Source organism: Rhinopithecus roxellana, chromosome 11 (genome assembly GCF_007565055.1).
Source record: "Rhinopithecus roxellana isolate Shanxi Qingling chromosome 11, ASM756505v1, whole genome shotgun sequence".
NCBI lineage: Eukaryota > Metazoa > Chordata > Mammalia > Primates > Cercopithecidae > Rhinopithecus > Rhinopithecus roxellana.
In genome coordinates, this window is record NC_044559.1 from 44,548,867 (window position 1) to 44,567,368 (window position 18,502).

General features: G+C 50.0%; 1 protein-coding gene across 2 annotated transcripts in view; it reads right to left on the reverse strand.

Annotated features, from left to right (window-relative positions):
• The window catches only part of FAM53B (family with sequence similarity 53 member B), a 126,599-nt gene that overhangs the window by 64,665 nt on the left and 43,432 nt on the right, over positions 1-18,502 (reverse strand). For both annotated transcript variants that reach the window (XM_030941400.1, XM_030941401.1), the window contains exon 3: positions 13,362-13,416. In XM_030941400.1, the coding sequence (XP_030797260.1) occupies positions 13,362-13,416 (55 nt within the window). The remainder of the gene's footprint in view (positions 1-13,361; positions 13,417-18,502) is intronic.

Consider the following 18,502-nt stretch of genomic DNA (forward strand, 5'->3'; position numbering starts at 1 on the left):
TTCACAGACTTAAGGGCACCACTTAAACTTACGTATTCAGGTCTTCACTTGAATACACAAATAAATAACCCATCCTGCTATGAAATGCTACATTTGCACTTGAACCTTTATTTTGTGAAATATTCAAGAACTATTTATTGTTTTTCTACTATGGAATCAGGCACCATGTGGGGAATTTTAGGAGATGCAAAGATAAATTTGACATAGTTCTTGTATTCAAGTCTACAGTATAAAAGCAAAGTTAAGAAATATGCCATGCTGTCAGGGAACAACCTGTTAGTACTATTTTCTCGAACCTATATATATTTATAAATCATGCACATGTAAATGGCTTGAGTCAGTCAAGAGAAGAATACAAGTGAAACCTGCAATGATATTTGGTAGGTATTTAAGGTATTTAAATGCACGCAGGATCTCACAGCAATGCAGATCACTTACTGAGCATTCACCTGGGCTGTGGAATCCACACAGCACCCTGAGTGCAGGTACCATCATGGACCAGATCAGGAGACCAAGGCTTGGGGGACATTGAGCAACTAGCCCAAGGCCACACAGCTAGCACTAGACAGGATGTAAACCCAGCTTAGTCAGGCCCCAGAGCGCAGGCCCTTTTCACTACACTGCAGCGCTGAGGCAGACTGCAGGGGAGCCTGACTCTGGCCCTGGCCTTAAGGAGTTTATGGGTCAAGCAAGATGGGCTCAGGTGCAGAAAACTGAGACTTAACCCATGTGTGCTCGAGGCAGCAAGGACTACAAACCTATCTCCTCTACCAGTGGCCACTCCTCAAAGGGCACCAAGAGACACAGCCAGCTGAGCGTCACAAGTAGCAGCTTCTTGACTGACTCAATGGGAATGACCTGTGCAGCCCAAAGGGAGGGCCAGGAGCCCAGAGGAAAAGCTAAGGCGCAGCTAACAGTGGTACTCCTTCCTCTTGGGCATCCTGCCAAGGTCATGAGATACAGATTGAGGGGCTGGGACCCTGGCAGGGGACACTGCTAGAAATTATCCAGAGGCTGTATTCATGGAGGGCCTCAGAAGCTGGAGATGCAGGAGAGAAATCTTCCAAAAGCCCAGGCAAGCCAGCTGCGACAAAGCAAGACTGTCGCTAAACATCCAATTCCTTCATCATACATCGTTCATCTCATCTCTGAAATTTCCCAGGGCCTGACCACAGCAGGTCTCAATATCTGCTCCTCCAACTAGACTGGATCAATTACTTCCAAAAATCATCCAACGTACCCCTTCCTGCAAGTTATATTAGGTTGTTCAGACAGGCTTCACCACCAAGGAAACCATTCCCTTTGGGTATTCACCATTCTATTACACCAGCTTCAACTTGACACTGGTCAGCAGCTGAAAGTCCAATAAACTAATATAAAGTAATTTTTTTTTTTTCAGACAGGACCTGGCTCTGTGGCCCAGGCTGGAGTGCAGTGGCATAATCCCAGCTCACTGCAACCTCCACCTCCCAGATTCAAGCTATTCTGGTGCCTCAGTCTCCTAAGTAGCTGGGATTATAGACGTGTACCACACACCCAGTTAATTTTTTTATTTTTTGTAGACATGGAGTTTCACCATGTTGACCAGGCTGGTCTCAAACTCCTGGCCTCAAGTGATCCACCCACCTTGGCCTGCCAAAGTGCTGGGATTACAGGCATGAGCCACCGTGACCGGCTCTAAAGTAAAATTAAAGGAAATATAAACTCTTGTTGACAGAGTCACAAATATCTCAGTTATCATCTGATTTAAAAGAAAACAGAAAGTTATCCTAAGAAAAAAGTGAAGATTTATGTATGATGATGTTCATCAAAATGATGAGCAACAGAAAATGGTAAACATAATTAAAACATCTTACAGCAGGGGCTAGTTAAATAAATTATCAAGGAATAACATGGAGCACAAAGAAGCAGAGTTTCAAAGAACATTAAATGATGTGGGGAAATGCTAATAATATAAAGTTGAGCATAAAGAAATAGGATGTAAAACTGTATAGAGGGTGTGATTTCTACTTAGCAAAATACGTCTGTTGTATGTGAAGGTAAGAAGGAAATAAACCAAAATGTTAATAGTGGATTGGCAGACAGCTGGTTGGTTAATTTATTTTTTCTCTTTTGTTTTTCTATAGTCTCCAAATGTTCTGAGAAAAAATGTCTTACCAAATATGTGGGGGATGTGACCACCAAGCCCACTGGTGCTGTGCCCTTGCTGAACTCAGGAAGTGAGCCAGGGTCAGGGTGGGGGCCCACAGCCCGCCCTCTGCTGAGTTGGCTCCTCTGGGTTTTCAGGAAGTTGCTGTACCAAACGCTGGCCACTAACTTCTCTTTTGAGACAAGGCACTGAGGCACCAGATGGGCCAGGAATGTGGCCGACTGAGGAAAAAAACAATGGGTTTGGCACAGAGTGGCAAGGGTGGCCGGTGCTCATGGAGCCTGAGACATACTACAGACTGTGTCTCCACCAGGCCTCGGGGAAACCCGTGAGATGAAAAGGAGTTGATCCCACTCTCAGAGGATGCCATTTTCTATTCCATTTTTGTGCCACTGGCCTGGAATTTTCCCCATCTCTAGGGAAATCATAGAAGAAAGGGAAATCGGGAGCCAGCTAAACCATCCCTCCCATCTGCCCTTCCTTTCCCATGGCCAGCCTGTGATCTTGGTGCTTCTTTGAAGGGATCCCTCAGGGCCTCCCTACTCCAGGCCTACCTCCTCACTGCCTCTAGATAACTTTCTGAAGCCCCCACCTATTGTGGCCTATTCGCTTCAGTTGTCACCCGCTGCTTCTGGGAAAGAAGACAAGCATTTCAGACTGGCACCCGGGCCCATCTCCTCATCATTTTCCCCAACAAACCCTACACTCCAGGTAGCAAACCTCCTATGACAGTGGAGGTCAGAAAATAATCACAGAGTCAAAACCATCCCTGAAGAATTCCTGAACCAGCCCACAAAGTACACCTCCTCCACCCAGCTTTGCGTAGACAACCCAAAAGGGTAATTCTTATGCACCAGCGATTCTTTATAAAACTAAAGTTTAAGTAACTAGACTGCAGGAGCAAGCACAGGTAAGACCTATATGCAGAAAGGCTGGAAGTCCAACGTGCTGGGCCTTGAGGTAACCACCAAAACCCAGGGACATCAGAGCTGGGTGATGAATTCCTACAGGGCCTACTCCTTCTATGTTACAGACTAAGCCTCTATGGCCTGTAAGATTTGTTGTAGGGAAGATTCGAAGAGTCAGTTTTTAACTATGAAGAGAAGTTGTAGCTTCCCCCAACATCAGCTCTTTCACTCATACACACCCTTACAAAGGCCTGGAATGTTCTTTTCCTGCCTTTATCCTCCTTTCACCAAGAGTCTCCTCATTTAAAAAGCCAACTCAAAGATCCTCTGAAGATACGCCTTCTCCTAGCTCTATGATTGTACAGCACAGAGGTACCTGAACTTTATAGATCTGCTTACACATCTACTTCTCCTCCTAAAGCCACAGACTCTCAAGCACAGCCCCAATGTGGCTCCCCAGTGCCTAGCACAGAGCAAGGCACACAGCAGACCTTAGTCAGTGATGCATGAATGAGGGAGTGGATTGCAAACTGCAGACAAAAGCTACAAGAGGATGTGGTGTCCCCTTGGACTCACCTGTCTTTTGTCCTTGGCAAAGGTGAGTCTTCCTTGGCCAGGTAAGTCCAACCTGGGCTGTGACCTGAACTGTCTGCCCCACCTGGGCCATGTGGCCATGTGTGACTCAGCCAGGAGATGGGTTGGCAGAGTCATGTCTAAGATACTCTGAAAATGCAAAGCACTGTTATTGTATATCAACACCAGCCAGGTGGCCACTTGTTCAGTCTGCAGGCAGATAATATTGTAATTGTTTCTATCTTTATCGCTTTGAGAAGTACAACATGAGAAAAGTAAAAACAATCAAGGCTATGTTTAGCCCTGTGTTTTCCCCATTCGCTCATGGAACAGAAAGCGATTTGTTGGGTCAGATCACCAGACAGAAGAAACAGGAATAGAAGCTAATTTTTAATGGCAAACTGCCCCAAGCGCTAAGCCCTAACGTCACACCATACAAAGGGCCTCGGTAGGCCTCCAAGAAGAGGATATGGGGTGCCCCTGCCCCCTCCATTCAGTATCACTTCTGCACAAACAACTATAACTCTTTCAAGTCACAATGGCCATGATGTAGGAGTCTACTGAGCAACAGTCACTTGGTGTAGCGGAAAGGGCAAGGACCTGGGTTCAAACCTCAGCTCTGTTAGTTACTCAGTTCCTCGTAGCTATTAGGAGAATTAAATAGGCATCTCATACAGGGTATAGGGTAGGCTCTCAAAAGCAGCAGTCATCATAAGGATAATCAATGGTACTGGAAAACGCTCTCCTAGCTGAGGCTTGACTCAACCAGAGCTGCAACTGGGTGCCAGCCTCTGTAGAATCTGGCTGGAATGGAAACCTGGCTTCTCTGACTAGGATTTCTCAAAGTGTGGCTTCTGGGCCACCTACAGGAGCATCCTTTGGGGGTGTTTGTTAAAATGCAGGTTTCTAGACCCTGTCTCTGACTTGGTAAATCAGAATCTCTCTGGGTAGGCATTTGCATCTTAACAAGCTCCCCAGGTTATTTCAATGCAAAAATGTTGAGAAATGCTGTTCTGGAAAGCGGATGACATGGAGAACTGAGTTATCAAACATCTGTCAGAATGGCGGCCCATCCAGACCATCCAGCACCACTGCCCAAAAGCTTCAGGAGGGTTGACAATTCTGGTCTCTACGAATTTGAATTCATAACATCACTGAAAGTTGGTGTTTTATGTTTCGGTTTGGGCCAATTCCAGGAAGAAGAATGGAGAAGGATCACTTCACCCTTCAAGTACTTAGAAGTTTAACAGGACAGGATGAGGACCCTTAGGGCCTCCTTCTCAAGCTACACAACATGCGATGGAGAGCCACTAGCAAAGGCCTTAGAAGCTAATTTACTCCTGTGAACAAGATGAGTGTGAAGCCTCCCACCTTCTCCCTGAGAACACGCAATGGCCCATCAGCTGTGTCCTAAAGACACACAGCAGGGCCCCCATCCACCTGCAGCCTGACACCAAGCCTCTGGCAGACCTGAGCAGGGCGCGACAGCCCACAGCCTGAGAGCACAGCACCAGCCCATTCAGTTCTATGCTGCGCCTGTTGCTTTAGCCTTTAGGGCATGTAAAGCTTCTCCGTGTCCCCACTGAGCATTATCTTCACAAGTCTGAAATGATACATACGTAAGAGCATGTGCATTTGTGTGTAGCGCAAACACACATGAGCCTTTGCCTGCAGATGGGAGAGTGAGCCACACAAGCATCCTTGGGCCCAGTTCTCTCACAGTCTTGGACAGACTAGGCTCTTCCAAAGCTGAGGCTTGATGACTGAGCTTGAAGTTTCTGACTTTTGATTATGCCACAAAGAACAGGAGAATGAGATGCCTACATATGCAGAGACAAGGACCCAAATCCCCAAATTTGCACTCACAAGGCTCTGGTCCTGTCACTGTTTGACTAAGAAGGGCAGAAGACTGCTGTGTGCACAGATCCTAGAGCTCGAAGCAAGAAAAACACTCAGAGGAACACGAATGGTATTTGACCTCAAATGTTCTTATTTCCATTTCTACCCTTAAATGTGAAGGAAAATTCCCAGGGCCCCAGATTCTTGGGGGACTATAAGCCTTCATATATTCAAAAGATAGAGGAGCTTTATAGCCCTGGAGAGCTCTGTACTATGTTTTCAATAGTGCCTTATGGTCACATCAGTACAGCAGAATGTGGTTTCCAGAAAAGGTTAAGCATCTCAAGTACAGACCAAGATACAAAATGCCCCAATTAGCAAGCCTGCTGTCAGATCAGGACCAGCTGACTCATTCTTACATTTCACACCTATCTACTTGTGCTGACAATGAGTATCTCTCCCCTCCTGTGGGTTGGGCTGTGTGAACTTGGCCTCAGGGCCACAAAGATTCTATGCTTGGTTTGGGGAGAAGCTCACCAAATCATCAATGGGAAAATCAAGAGAGCCGAGGTGTCTTTCTGAAGGTGGTTTTGCTAAACTGATCTTACGAAAAGAACGTGGGGGTGCGGGGGACACAAACAGGGCAATGACATGAGCTCCCCCATGATTGTCTCATCTGTTTTTAAATGGACTTGAGAGCCTCTGGCTCCCTGGAGGGTCTCTTTGCTTATATGACCAGAAGGAGACTCAATTCGGAGCAGTGTCAGGAACAAAAGGTCCTCGGGCTTTGCCTGCCAGGCCTTAGCTTCAGGTCCTGCCCACGCACCTGAGATGGACTGTAAAATGGCAGCTGTGTCTTGGGTTGGGGGACAGCAACACAGGACACCAAGTTCCTCACACAAGGCACAAGGAATTCGGATGGCTAGAGATAGCGCTCCATCAGGACCCACATCCAAGGAAGAAGGAAGGCGGGTCTGCAGGGCTCTGGGAGGTGACAGAGGCTACTAAGGACAAAGTTCGGGGTTCAGAGCCATTACCAGGGCCCTGCCCTTACCAGCAGAGTTGTGGTGGCCCATGGCAGCTGCCGCTGCTTCTGGGAAATCTTTGCTCTTACAAAAAGATGCCCGGTGGGATCCTCAAGGTTAGAAACCACACCAGATGGGGCACTGGGAACAGGGGCCTCAATCTCACCATCTGCACAAGGTGGGGTAGACTAGGGTCTCATGACAGCCCTTTCGGTTCTGACCGGGACTTCCTACTCCACCCCCCAGGCATTCATAAATGTAAGGGAACAGCTAGTATTTGCAATGGCAACAAGAACTCTGAAGGGACAACAAGGTCAGTTTGGTCCATCTCCTCTGGATTTCCATCCTGATTGTGGGTGTGCACAGAGCATGGGAAACGGGCAGCTGCTGCTGATGCACCTCTCAACTGATGTGCGCAACAAAGCTGGGTGCCATTAAACAGATGAGGGAACTGGCGACAGGCAGAGCTTTTCACGAAACTGTCAACAAATGCATATTTACTGTTAATCAGCTAACACTCCAATAGGGTCCTCGCTGAAGCTGAGGAAGAGCATGAATGTGCATCCCAAGCACGTGACTCATCTCATGGGCTGTCACAGCAATCCCCATCTGACTGATGGGGAAACTGGGCTTCAGAACGATGTCACATCTCCCCCATGGACACACATCCAGCAAATGACAGAGCCCGGATGTCAACCTAGTCTGCAGTCCCAAGGTCATGCTCTTGCAGTTGGGTCAGGCTGCCTAACTTGACCATCTCTTCATGTGGAAGGCATGGTACCCAGATAGGCTGGCAGTGGCCATTTCCTGTCCTCTGGCACTATTGTGGTCCCCTCCCCATCAAGTCAGCCCAACCTGGGTAAGAAGGCAGCCCTGGAAAGCTCTGTTTTCACTTGTCACTGGCAACACTTGTCGTGTGCCAACCACATTTTACATCTACTTCCATTCTGTGCTTTACTATTCCTGAAACACTGCCTGAAACCAATGAATGGTACAAGGAAGAATTTAAATACCCTACATGACAAACTATTTTAGAGATTTTAAAAAATCACGCATATGACCATAATAAAAATTATGACCATAATAAAAATAAAAATAATAAAGCAAACCTTAAAAAATCCTATATACATATACATATATATACATACACACACACACACACACATTTATATTTGGATATAATTTTTTTTCAATGAAAACAAATCTCATTCTAGCCTATACTGGTTAACACACAGTCTCTTATTGGAGGACCTGGCCCAATGACCACATTCAAAATGGTTGTCTCTGCAAAACAGAAAAAGTGGCAGAGACCAAAAATTGGGCCTGAGAAGCTCTGATTTTGTTATTGCTGTCATTCATTTTGATTCATTCATTTGTTTATTTGTTCTAGGAATCAAAAACACTCAAGCTCTGATGGCCACCCTCTTCCTACAACGCGCAATCACTTTCCACTTTCCATGACAAACAGTGGCTGAGTTTAAAGACCAAAGCTACCAAATCTCAAAGCAAAATCTTTTAGTCCTCCCCAGCTCAACACAGCCAACTGGTTTACCCTGTAGAAATTAATACAGAGAGTGCCCCAGGGAACAACCCTTTTATGTACAGAGTAGACTTTAACAGCCAAGTAATTAAACCCTGAAAGTAAGGGCTTATAATTAAAATGCGGACAAACCTGAACTGGGGCGGCACAAGGAGGGCTGCTATAATATTTTTACAATTCCTTTTTATACATAATGTATGATCCTTCTGCTCAAGTTTCCTCTATGTTCTTTGCCTGTGAAATAATTTACATTAATAAATAATTTATTACCATAACTCCTAAAGTAATTATGGGTTTCCATCCAATTTTTTTTAGCACATGAATTGTTTTGTTCTCTGTCCACTGACTTGTATTTACAAGACTTTTCCTAGTAGCCTTTTTAAAATAATTGGTATTGCCTTTGCTTTCTTACATATGAGTGATTTCCAGGTCTCATCCTCGCCTGAGTGCTGAGGAAAATGGAATGTGTGGTGCCCATTGTCCCTACGATACAAATGCACTGAATGGCTGCAATTAGCCAAGGGTGGTGAATGGAGACTGCGCTCACTCCACTTGATTTGTTTCACCAAAAAAGATTAAACTAGTACACGTGTGACCCTGGGTCCCCCACTGCAAATGGCAGAAGATGTGGAGGGAGCCTGGACTGAGAGTCTGCATGTGGCCCTGCTTCTCCCCACACAGGACGACTCTCAGCCACAGCCCGGGCCCCTCTTTGTACCCACTAGAAATCAGAGTCAGGAGCAAGGGCTGGCTCCCTCGCCCAGTCGGCTGACCAGTGGGTGGGCCGCACCACGGAGCTGCCACCTGACCCACGTTTCCTGTGTCGAGAGCACAAGAACCAGTCATATAAATGGCTCTTTCCCAGAGCAGCTTTGTAGAGGAAATTCTATTTCAGCAAAGAAGGTGGGCTGGGGATGCTCTGGGAGATGAGAAAAGAAGCCAAGAGTCAAAATAGCCTCTGCTGGCAGTAGCCCTATGGTGGGGGCTGAGCTGGCACCCTAATAAGGGGCACTCAAACCTGGTGCAGGGCTGGCTGGGCAGTGCTCAGCTCTACCCTCTCTGCTTCTCCCATTCACACTCCATGCTGGCTTTGTTCTCTCTTCCACACTGAGAAGAACAAAACCACTTCTCTGTATCAAGTTCCTAAACTGGGGTAGGGGACAAGAGTGGGGAGGGGCCTGGTATCCAGCTTGCAATCACAAGGCGTGAAGTGCTTTTAATTAAAATAAATAAATAAAAAGCATAGGCCAGGCGCGGTGGCTTGCACCTGTAATCCCAGTACTTTGGGAGGCTGAGGCGGGTGGATCACCTGAGGTCAAGAGTTCAAGACCACCCTGACCAATATGGTGAAACCCCATCTCTACTAGAAATACAAAAATTAGCCAGGCGTGGTGGCAGACGCCTGTAATTCCAGCCACTCGGGAGGCTGAGGCAGAAGAATTGCTTGAACCTGGGAGGTGGAGGTTGCCCTGAGCCAAGACTGCACCACTGCACTCCAGCCTAGGAGAAAGAGCAAGACTCCATCTCAAAACAAACAAACAAAAAAAACAAAAATAAAATTAAAAAGGCATTGTTGTGAGTACTCGATTTATATTAGTTATGTGTTTTATCTAAGTGGGTGCAGAGGAGGCTGGGCTACTTGAAACGTTGGCATTTTAAGAAGTGACCAGGGTGCTGTGCTCCTTGCTCTACTGCACTTGCCCAGATTTTCTGCAGAACATTCGGGAAACTTGAACTCATACTGGCTTCCAGCGAGGACCCTGGCATGGGGGCTCAGGAGGAAAAAATCCTGAGTCACAGGACCAACTGTCCCCAGCTCTCATGGGAGAATTCCACTGATCAGCACCAGAACATGAGTCTTTTATCTTCAGGAGACAGGCTGGGGGTTGGTGATTATGATAATTTGGTGTTTTATCTTTGCACAGCATTGTCAAGAGCTGGAAGGGCCCAAAACCCTCTTGAAAAGTCCAGCCGGCCCCTCAGAGTATTCTCTTCCCCACTGTTGAAAAGCAGGCATGCCAGGCGCGGTGGCTCACGCCTGTAATCCCAGCACTTTGTGAGGCTGAGGCAGGCAGATCACGAGGTCAGGAGATCAAGACCATCCTGGCCAACATGATGAAACCCCGTCTCTACTAAAAATACAAAAATAAGCTGGGCGTGGTGGCACACGCTTGTAATCCCAGCTACTTAGGAGGCTGAGGCAGGAGAACTGCTTGAACCCAGGAGGTGGAGGTTGCAGTGGGCCAAGATCATGCCACTGTACTCCAAACTGGCGACAGTGAGACTGTCTCAAAAAAAAAAAAGAAAAAAGAAAAAAAGAAAGAAAAGAAAAGCAGGTACACCTCTGATGAAATCTTGCTGCCTGGGGTGCACTCCCAGTTCACAGAGCATCAGGAGGGCTGGAGAGGTAACCTGAGCTTCCACTAGACAGAGTGCGCAGGGTAAGGCTCCTGACTGCTGACCCCTCTCCCCCAGCAAGTGCAGGAAAGGGACAGAGGTGGGAGGGAGGATGTATGCTAGTGTGTGGCCGTCACCTTAAATCCCCACAACTTGCAAGCTGAGGAAACCTAGCCAGGAAGACGGGGTGGTATCCCCATCGTTCAAGGGCCTCCACATCTCGTGGAAATTGGCCTAAGCAGCGCGGAATTCACTGTTCGTTGATCTTTCTCCTCCACCAGACAGAAACCTCCCTGAGGGAAGGGGCAGGGTCTGATCCACTCTATCCCTCACCAGGTGCCTGACACACAGCAGGTGCTCAAGTCGTATCTATGACAGCACGCCACTGCAAATGAAACAAAATGCAGTCAGTGAAACACCTCAGTGATGCACAGCCATGCAGGTCAGGGTTCTCCTGAATCAGGGAGGGGCTGAGCAACAGAAAGATGAGGCCCATAGACAGAGAGCAGCAGAGGAGAACGAGGGGACTCCAAAGACCTCCCACCAGTACAACGGCTCCCGCTTCTCCCTCTGCTGCCTCGTAGTGCCCTGGCACTGTCCCACAGAGCAGAAGGAAGACAGGACCCTGCTGAAGAGGAGAAGAGCCTGGGAGGAGGCACTGGGACCCTGCCAGCACTTCCTAAAGAGTCACTCTGTAAACAGGAGTCTGGAGACACAGCGTAGTCCCTCCTGGAAACCACAGCCTCCCCGGTAGAAAGCAGGTTGCTGGGCTCCGCAGCCTCCGACAGACTCTCCTGGGCCATCTGGGCTTTTCCCCACACACCTCCCCTCCCCGGGGCCTCTGCCTTGGTCCCTGGGCCTCAAGACTTGCCCCTACAAGGGTGAGTCTCTCTGCCATCACAAACCCACCACACTTTCACCTTATTGTAACTTACATAGTGCAAAGACTAGAAATCCTTGAAATAAAGACCAACATCTCCACAACCCAGTTTACTGATCTGGCCCGGTTGACAGCTAAAGTCTAGGCAGGGTTGAGGGTTTGGGCATGCCGGGGCCTCTCTCTCTTTCCCAGCACGATACAGGAAGGAAGCTCAAAGGTGAGGCTGTCCCAGGAAGCAGGCAATGAGGCAGGCTTCTGAGCTATGTGTCTGGGGCGCTGAGGGTTTGCTGAAAGCCGTAAACCACGGGGGAGGCATTCAATCCTGTGGGGACGGGCCTCCGAAGTATGTCATACGGAAAACCAGGGCCAGCTGATCTCCCTGTCTCCATCTTCTTCAGCGGCAGCATCAAGAGCACCGCCACATGTCCCAGAGCCATGGCATATGGTTGAGAAGAAAACAACCTCCCTTCATCGCCCTTCATCGCCCACCTGAGTCCAACTCTGCCTACTGACGGAGCTTGTAGAGGGCCACCTCAGTAGACCTCAGTTCTCCCGTATGTGCACGAAGCCGCTGGCAGAGCCAGCGGGGCCCGGCATGTACCGAGCCTGGCACAGGGCTCAATCTGACACATGGCCTCATCTACAGCAACTGTATCTGAAGAAGAAAAACAAAACACCTCACGTGCAGGAAGGACCGAGAAGGAAAGGCAAGGGAAACTCTGAGGTCTGACCAAAGTAACCTTTGAATCTGAAAGCCCACAGTTGTCATCCATCATCCAAGAGTGGTTTCTGAGTCCACATAGACGTTACAGAAACTCATTCGGCAAGACGTCCCCAAAGGTGGGCAAGGAGAGCCACAGAGGGACACTGAGAGGTCAAACAATGCCCAATCACCTGAAGCATCAAGAAATCAACATATTCGGCCGGGCGCGGTGGCTCACGCCTGTAATCCCAGCACTTTGGGAGGCCGAGACGGGCGGATCACGAGGTCAGCAGATCGAGACCATCCTGGCGAACACGGTGAAACCCCGTCTCTACTAAAAAATACAAAAAACTAGCCGGGCGAGGTGGCGGGCGCCTGTAGTCCCAGCTACTCGGGAGGCTGAGGCAGGAGAATGGCGTGAACCCGGGAGGCGGAGCTTGCAGTGAGCTGAGATCCGGCCACTGCACTCCAGCCCCGGCGACACAGCGAGACTCCGTCTCAAAAAAAAAAAAAAAAAAGAAATCAACATAATCAATGGTCATCTTTTTTGCCCCCTATAAAAAGCAGTAATTCACACTTGCACAGAAGCAGAAGATCAAGGCAATCTTCTCTGGAAGGCATGTCAGCAAAATGAATCAAGAGCCTTACAAATGTCCCTGCCCTCCAGCCTGTCTATTCCACTCCTGTAAACTATCCTAGCAAATCATCTCAAAGGCAGACAAGGAGTGAGGCACTTACATAGTCACTGTTCATCACAACAGCAAATAAAACAGCCCCTTGACCCACCAGCCTAGATGTAGTTACATCACTAAAGCCATCCTGATACACTTACCACACAATGCGGCACTGTAAACCATTAACATGCATGGAATGAACAATTTTAATGCTGTGGGAAGATGATGGTAACTACTCCAAGTGAAAAAAGCAAACGAATATAGTTTTACCTAATTATATGTTCATCGTGCAGTGGGCTATATAAAAAATGCTAAGAACATAAACATACACAAAAATATCAACAGTAACTCTCCCTGGGCATTGGGGCTATGAGAGATTTTTATTGCATACTTTACACTATTGTGCATTTTCTGAATGAAAAAAATCGACATGAATTACTTTAATCATCAGACAGAAATTCTCAGTGTTGGAGTTGTAAACCACACATTAGTGCCTGTCCCTTCACTCAGACACCATAGGGGACCAAAAAATAGTTAAAACACACAGAAGAGTCCCGGGGCTGCTCTTTTTGAACTTGGGTCCAGAAAGTGCTTTGAGCGTCTCACCTGGAGGACTCAGACCCTGGCTGGAAGGACTAGGAGGACAGCTTCCAGGACGGCCTTGAGTACTTACCCATAATTCCACAAGAGAAAAGTGTAGGTCCTTGACTCATCTTCTTTGGCGTGTGCTGAAAACAACCAGAAAAGCTATTCACTCTTCAAATCATAGGAAGCATGTTTGCACTGACTCTCTACTGATCCCTTCTAAAGTCACAATAAAAAGGTGGCTGTCCTTTGCCAACGTCAGATCAGGGAAAGGAGGAAAAGGTATTCAAAGAGAAAACATCTGCACAGAATTAGGCCCAGACTTTTTGTCCCAAGTCTCTGGTGAGTTATGGAGTCCATTGAGTTAATGGGCTTTGAAAACACACAGAAAGCCCCATCACTTCTGACACAAGGGGATTTTTCCACATAAGAGATGTGGAGGCGGCCCAGGGGCAGGATGGACGGTAAACAGTGGAACAAGCTTCCTTGAGCTGGGCTGAGAAGAGACCAAAAGAGGCGGGGACCTCCCTGGGGACACGAAGAACCTCAAGTAGGGAGCAGAGGGCCCCAGGTCCGACTCCGAGACCCCTCCCTTCCAGATCCAGGGAGAACAGCTCTCCCGCTCTGGTGAGAAGCATGGGGAGAGCTCAGAAGGGCTGGCCTCTGCTCTGCAGACTGTTTTGTGGCTACACTGAGGCCCCCTGAGGCATTTTCTCTGAACTGAAACAGAAACTCAAGGGTTATACTTGGTCTCAACATAACAGCGATGGCTTTTGAACTCCTTGGCACTGTATTTCCACAACAGTTTCCTTTCCACTGTAAACATTCTACATCTTTCCTGATGCCCCCCCGCCTACCCTCAACTGAACGCTATGGCCACTGGGCAGAAAATAGGCCAACGAGGCCTAGAAGAACCCCAAATCCAGGGCACTTGCTCCACGGCTACACAGTAAGCTGGGTGTAGAATATTCTGGGGGTTCCTCATGCTAGGTGATACCCAGGTCAAGAGGCTTGCCTGGTCCTCTCATGAGCAGAGACTACCCAGCCAGAGCCCCAGGAAGCAGCTCTGCCTCAAGTGCTCTGAGGCTCCCTCACTCACTTGCCCACTCGCTCAGTGGGCATGGGTGGGTGATTCTTTCTGGGCGGGCTGTGCTGGGGGTTGATCATGCAATGGTGAAAGGAGCTCTCAGCCCCAGAGAAATGAGCTTATCACAGAAGGCTCTAACTTCTGAAAGGAACCCCCAACACTCCCCATCAAAATGACACAGACAAGGCTTCCAGGCTGGTAAGTGGACGAGGGCCCAGGTTCTGGCTCTTTAAGGCCTGGCAGGACGGTGGGGCTGACTGGGAACACCTGGCCCATCCAGGTAAGAGGGTGGCAAGCACCTGGCACCAGGTCCCTCACCTCATCCCCATCCACCCAATCCAGGGACCTCTGCACGAGGTCAACACTGTGTTCATCCCACAGGGTTACTAAGGGTCCATCCTGATCAGCCTGGGGACACAGCGGTGAAGGAGGGCTCACACTTCATGGAAGACAGTCACAGACAAACCACGGGGAGATCGGGGCTGGAGGGGATGTCCAGGGCAAGTGTGCTGGGATGGGGGTGGACGCCGGGGCGGCCTCCTCGGGGGGATGCCTAGACTGCTACTGAGGACCACAGGAGCTTCTAGGGCTGAAGGGGAACGGGGCAGTCCTCCTACAGGTCGCCCTCCTCAGTTTAAAATGATCCTAACAGTATCATCACACTCGGTCACCCTCCTGGATTCCACAGTGATGTAACCATCCCCTGTACCACCATCTGTGGAAATATCTGGGAAGAATTCAAAACAGCTGCACCTGCTTCCTCCCATCCCCCGCCACACAATCCCAGCTGAGAGGTGCAGCTGAGACCACACCAAAGTCATGCAATGGAAAGTGGATGACAAGCGCATGAGAGCCCTGCTGCTGGGGCTGCGCTGCCTGCACAGCCGCGAGCTCAGCCTGTGGATGCCAGGCAGGCCCCCAGTTCCCAGGCTCAGAGAGGGAAGTCGGGCCAGGGTCTTGCTTGCCAAGGGAGGTGGCTCCCAGCACTAAGGGAACACCTGGGCACAAGGAAAACACCCCCTGGGGAACCCCGGCCCCCAGTCCACGCCTGCCAGGTGGGAGAAGGCAACCCAGGCTGGGAGGCCACAGAGGCCACACCAGGATGGGGGCTGGGGAGAGCAGAGAGAGCAGGAACACTGGAGCACCCTGTGTGCTTCACTGGCACGCATGCAGGAGGGGTTGGGGCTTTCCACACTGAAGCAGGAAGCCACATAGCAAGCCGCCCCCTGCCTGGCCAGCAGAACCGTGCTTGCTGGCCGCCTCTCACCAAGCCAGCATGTTCTAGACCAAGGGGGACCTCAGGGCCCTTCTGACCCAGGCCGTCACAAGGAACACTGCCAGAGATGCCGGGTCGGTCTGCCCACAGAAACAGACTGGGCCAGCACACACAGCACTCCAGGCACTCGTTCATACATTCACTCGACTTGCTCATTCATTCATTCAGTGAGGACTTATCAGCATCTACAGCAGGTACTCAGAGTGGCCTGCCATTTCCAACCTGGAAAACAGACTCCTCGTCACCCTACCATTGGCCCTGATCCCAGCCACTGCCAGCCCCAGTGAACGCCCCTCCTAACCGCTCTTACAGCCTGTACCCTGGGCCCCCATTTCCTACCCTCCACCCAGAACCCAGAGCCATCTTCTTAAAGCAGAGATCGGACCACGTCATCCTGTTCCAACAACTTCCCATCACAACCAGAATCAAATCCTGGCCACTACCTCTCCTCCACAGCGCACAATGCTCCACATGAGCCAACCTGAGTACCCCCAACCTTGCTCTGGTCCTCCCCTCCTCACTCACACCACCCAGTGGTGCCAGACCAGTCACTACCATCTCAGGGGCTTTGTGCCGGGATCTTCATACAGCACGCTCTGCACTGTTCCTGGCCCGTGGCCTCCTCAGTGGCCTTGCCGGACCATCCTGGCTAAAGTGGTGCCTCCCACCCACTTTTCTCTCTCCCATCGCCTCATTTAATGAACATGGCAAGTATTGGAACATCTGTTCCTGTACTGACTCTCTGCTCCATGGGAATGGAAGCTTCTTGAGAAAGGAGGGCTGTCTTGGTTCCAACTTCACAGCCGACAGCAGGCACCACGGCTACAGGCACCTGTCAGCGCCAGCCTGTCCCACTCCTGAGGCCACACACCCAGTGGATGTTAGGCAACAATGGATTTTCACTGGGCAGAAGTTACTGTCTCCCAAAATCGCTGGCCTCATGCAAAGTCAAACCTCAGTGGGGAAGGGCTGAGAGGCCAGCCTGAGAGTCAGAGCCACCTCGCAGGCCGGCCTGGCCTCCTCATGCCAGTCTCCAGCCCTCTACCTAAGGGTTCCCGTGAACCAGCTGGTGCACACTATGATTTTCCAACTAGAAGGAACGACTTCTCCATTTCCCCATCCCAGGCGAGCCACTGCTTGTTCCTCACTGAAGAGATGAAATTGCGCAGCCCAGTGGTGCGGCCCCCTGCTTCTGTCAGCAGCACCCCAAAGTCTAAATTGGGATACCTTCACCCTCACTGTATCATGTCTTAGTGGGACTGTCAACCAAGGTGCCTCCACCTCCCCTGGCCCCGGGGTAGGCCCAGATCTCAGGCTTAGACACTGGTTCCATGGCTGACTCCTGAACCACAGAGCTGGGTCTGATCCGCCCAGCAGGGAGGCCCTCAGTCTGCCCGTGGGCACCTGCTTCTGAAGTCCTCTCAGCTGCTCCAGTCCTGCCCTTTCTGGGGCCCGACTGGCCCCCTCCTCTCCAGCCCTGAGAGCTCTCCCCGTGCTCCAGGGAGTTCTCTCTTGGGGTGAGTTAGCTGGAGATGGCCTCTGGCGCTGACAAAGGAGGAACCCTGACTAATTTCGTGCTTTACCTTGAGACCAGATCAGGGCCCATCTTGCTTTCTGAGCCCCATCTGTGAAGCTAAGCCAGTGGCAGCCAGGCCAGAACGTCATGTACTGACAGCTTTCCAGGGTGCCAGTCCCCAGTACACCCTGACTGCTGGCAGGTTTCCCTGGTCCAACTCCACATGGGCAAACCAGCAGAGTTCCTGCTTGGCTCTAGGTTGGCCAGGGCCTTTTATTCCCCAGGCTACCCAGTATATGCTAACATTCCCACTGGTATGTACCATTCCTACACACGCAGCCTTTCCAACACTTTGAACCTCCTGCACCCCAGTGGGAAGAAAGAGCCAATCACGGTGTGGAGGCCCCACCAGGCCCTGAGGGAACCCCTTGGCCCTCTGAGGTTTCACAAGACACTCAGTGTCTGCACTCAGCGAGCACCCGAGCCCTGCAGTGCTGAGGTCTGCAGTGAAATAAGACCAGAGCACATTCCCCCTTTGTGTTTCTCCCACTGTGAAGCCTCTGTTCCCGAGCCCACCCTGGGGCAGGGCCTCATCTCTGTGAGACTCCTCAGATCACGAGAAAAGGTTTTTGGAATTAGATCCTTGTAGGAAAGGCAAAAGCTGGAAATCAAATGGAGGCTTCAGGGCCATCTGTCTGACTAAAGAAAGCAGCCCTGGCTTAAAGACACAATTAAGGCTCCAAATGAGGAACTGGCCCTGCAGAAAATGCCAGGCCACAACCACGGTTCTTCGTAACTTTCCTCTGCACATTATCGACTAAAGCAATCAAGTCACATCTTCCATCTCCTGACACAGTGTTACAGGGAGCCACAGAGCACCTGGGGGAGGCTCACACTCATGCCCTAGGCAAGAACGAGCGGAGCACCCACACTCCCGAAATGCAACCCCGCGAGACTGTGGCAGTCGAAAGCAAAAAGGAGATCCAGGCCTGAGACAAGAAAGAAAAGCTGAGGAGGGAACAATGCCTTTGGATGAAGATTCTCAAAGATGCTGATAGAGATATAGTGGCCCTGACTCCTGAGGCTCCGGGGTTAGCCAAAGCATGGGCGGGCCCCTTGGTATCTCTGCCTGTCCAGGGTGAAAGGCATCAGGCTGCCCTGGACCCTACGCACTCCTGCGTTCTAACTTCAGGCCAGCCTGGGGCCTGCGAGAGATCCTGGCTGGGGCTACTGAGCTCAAAGTGCCAACTTAGCATGGCCCAAAGTATGAAGAACCCCAGTGCCCAGGGAACTGTGTATAAGGCCTGACATGGCCACTAACTCCTCAAATAAGAAAAGTCATTTAGCCTT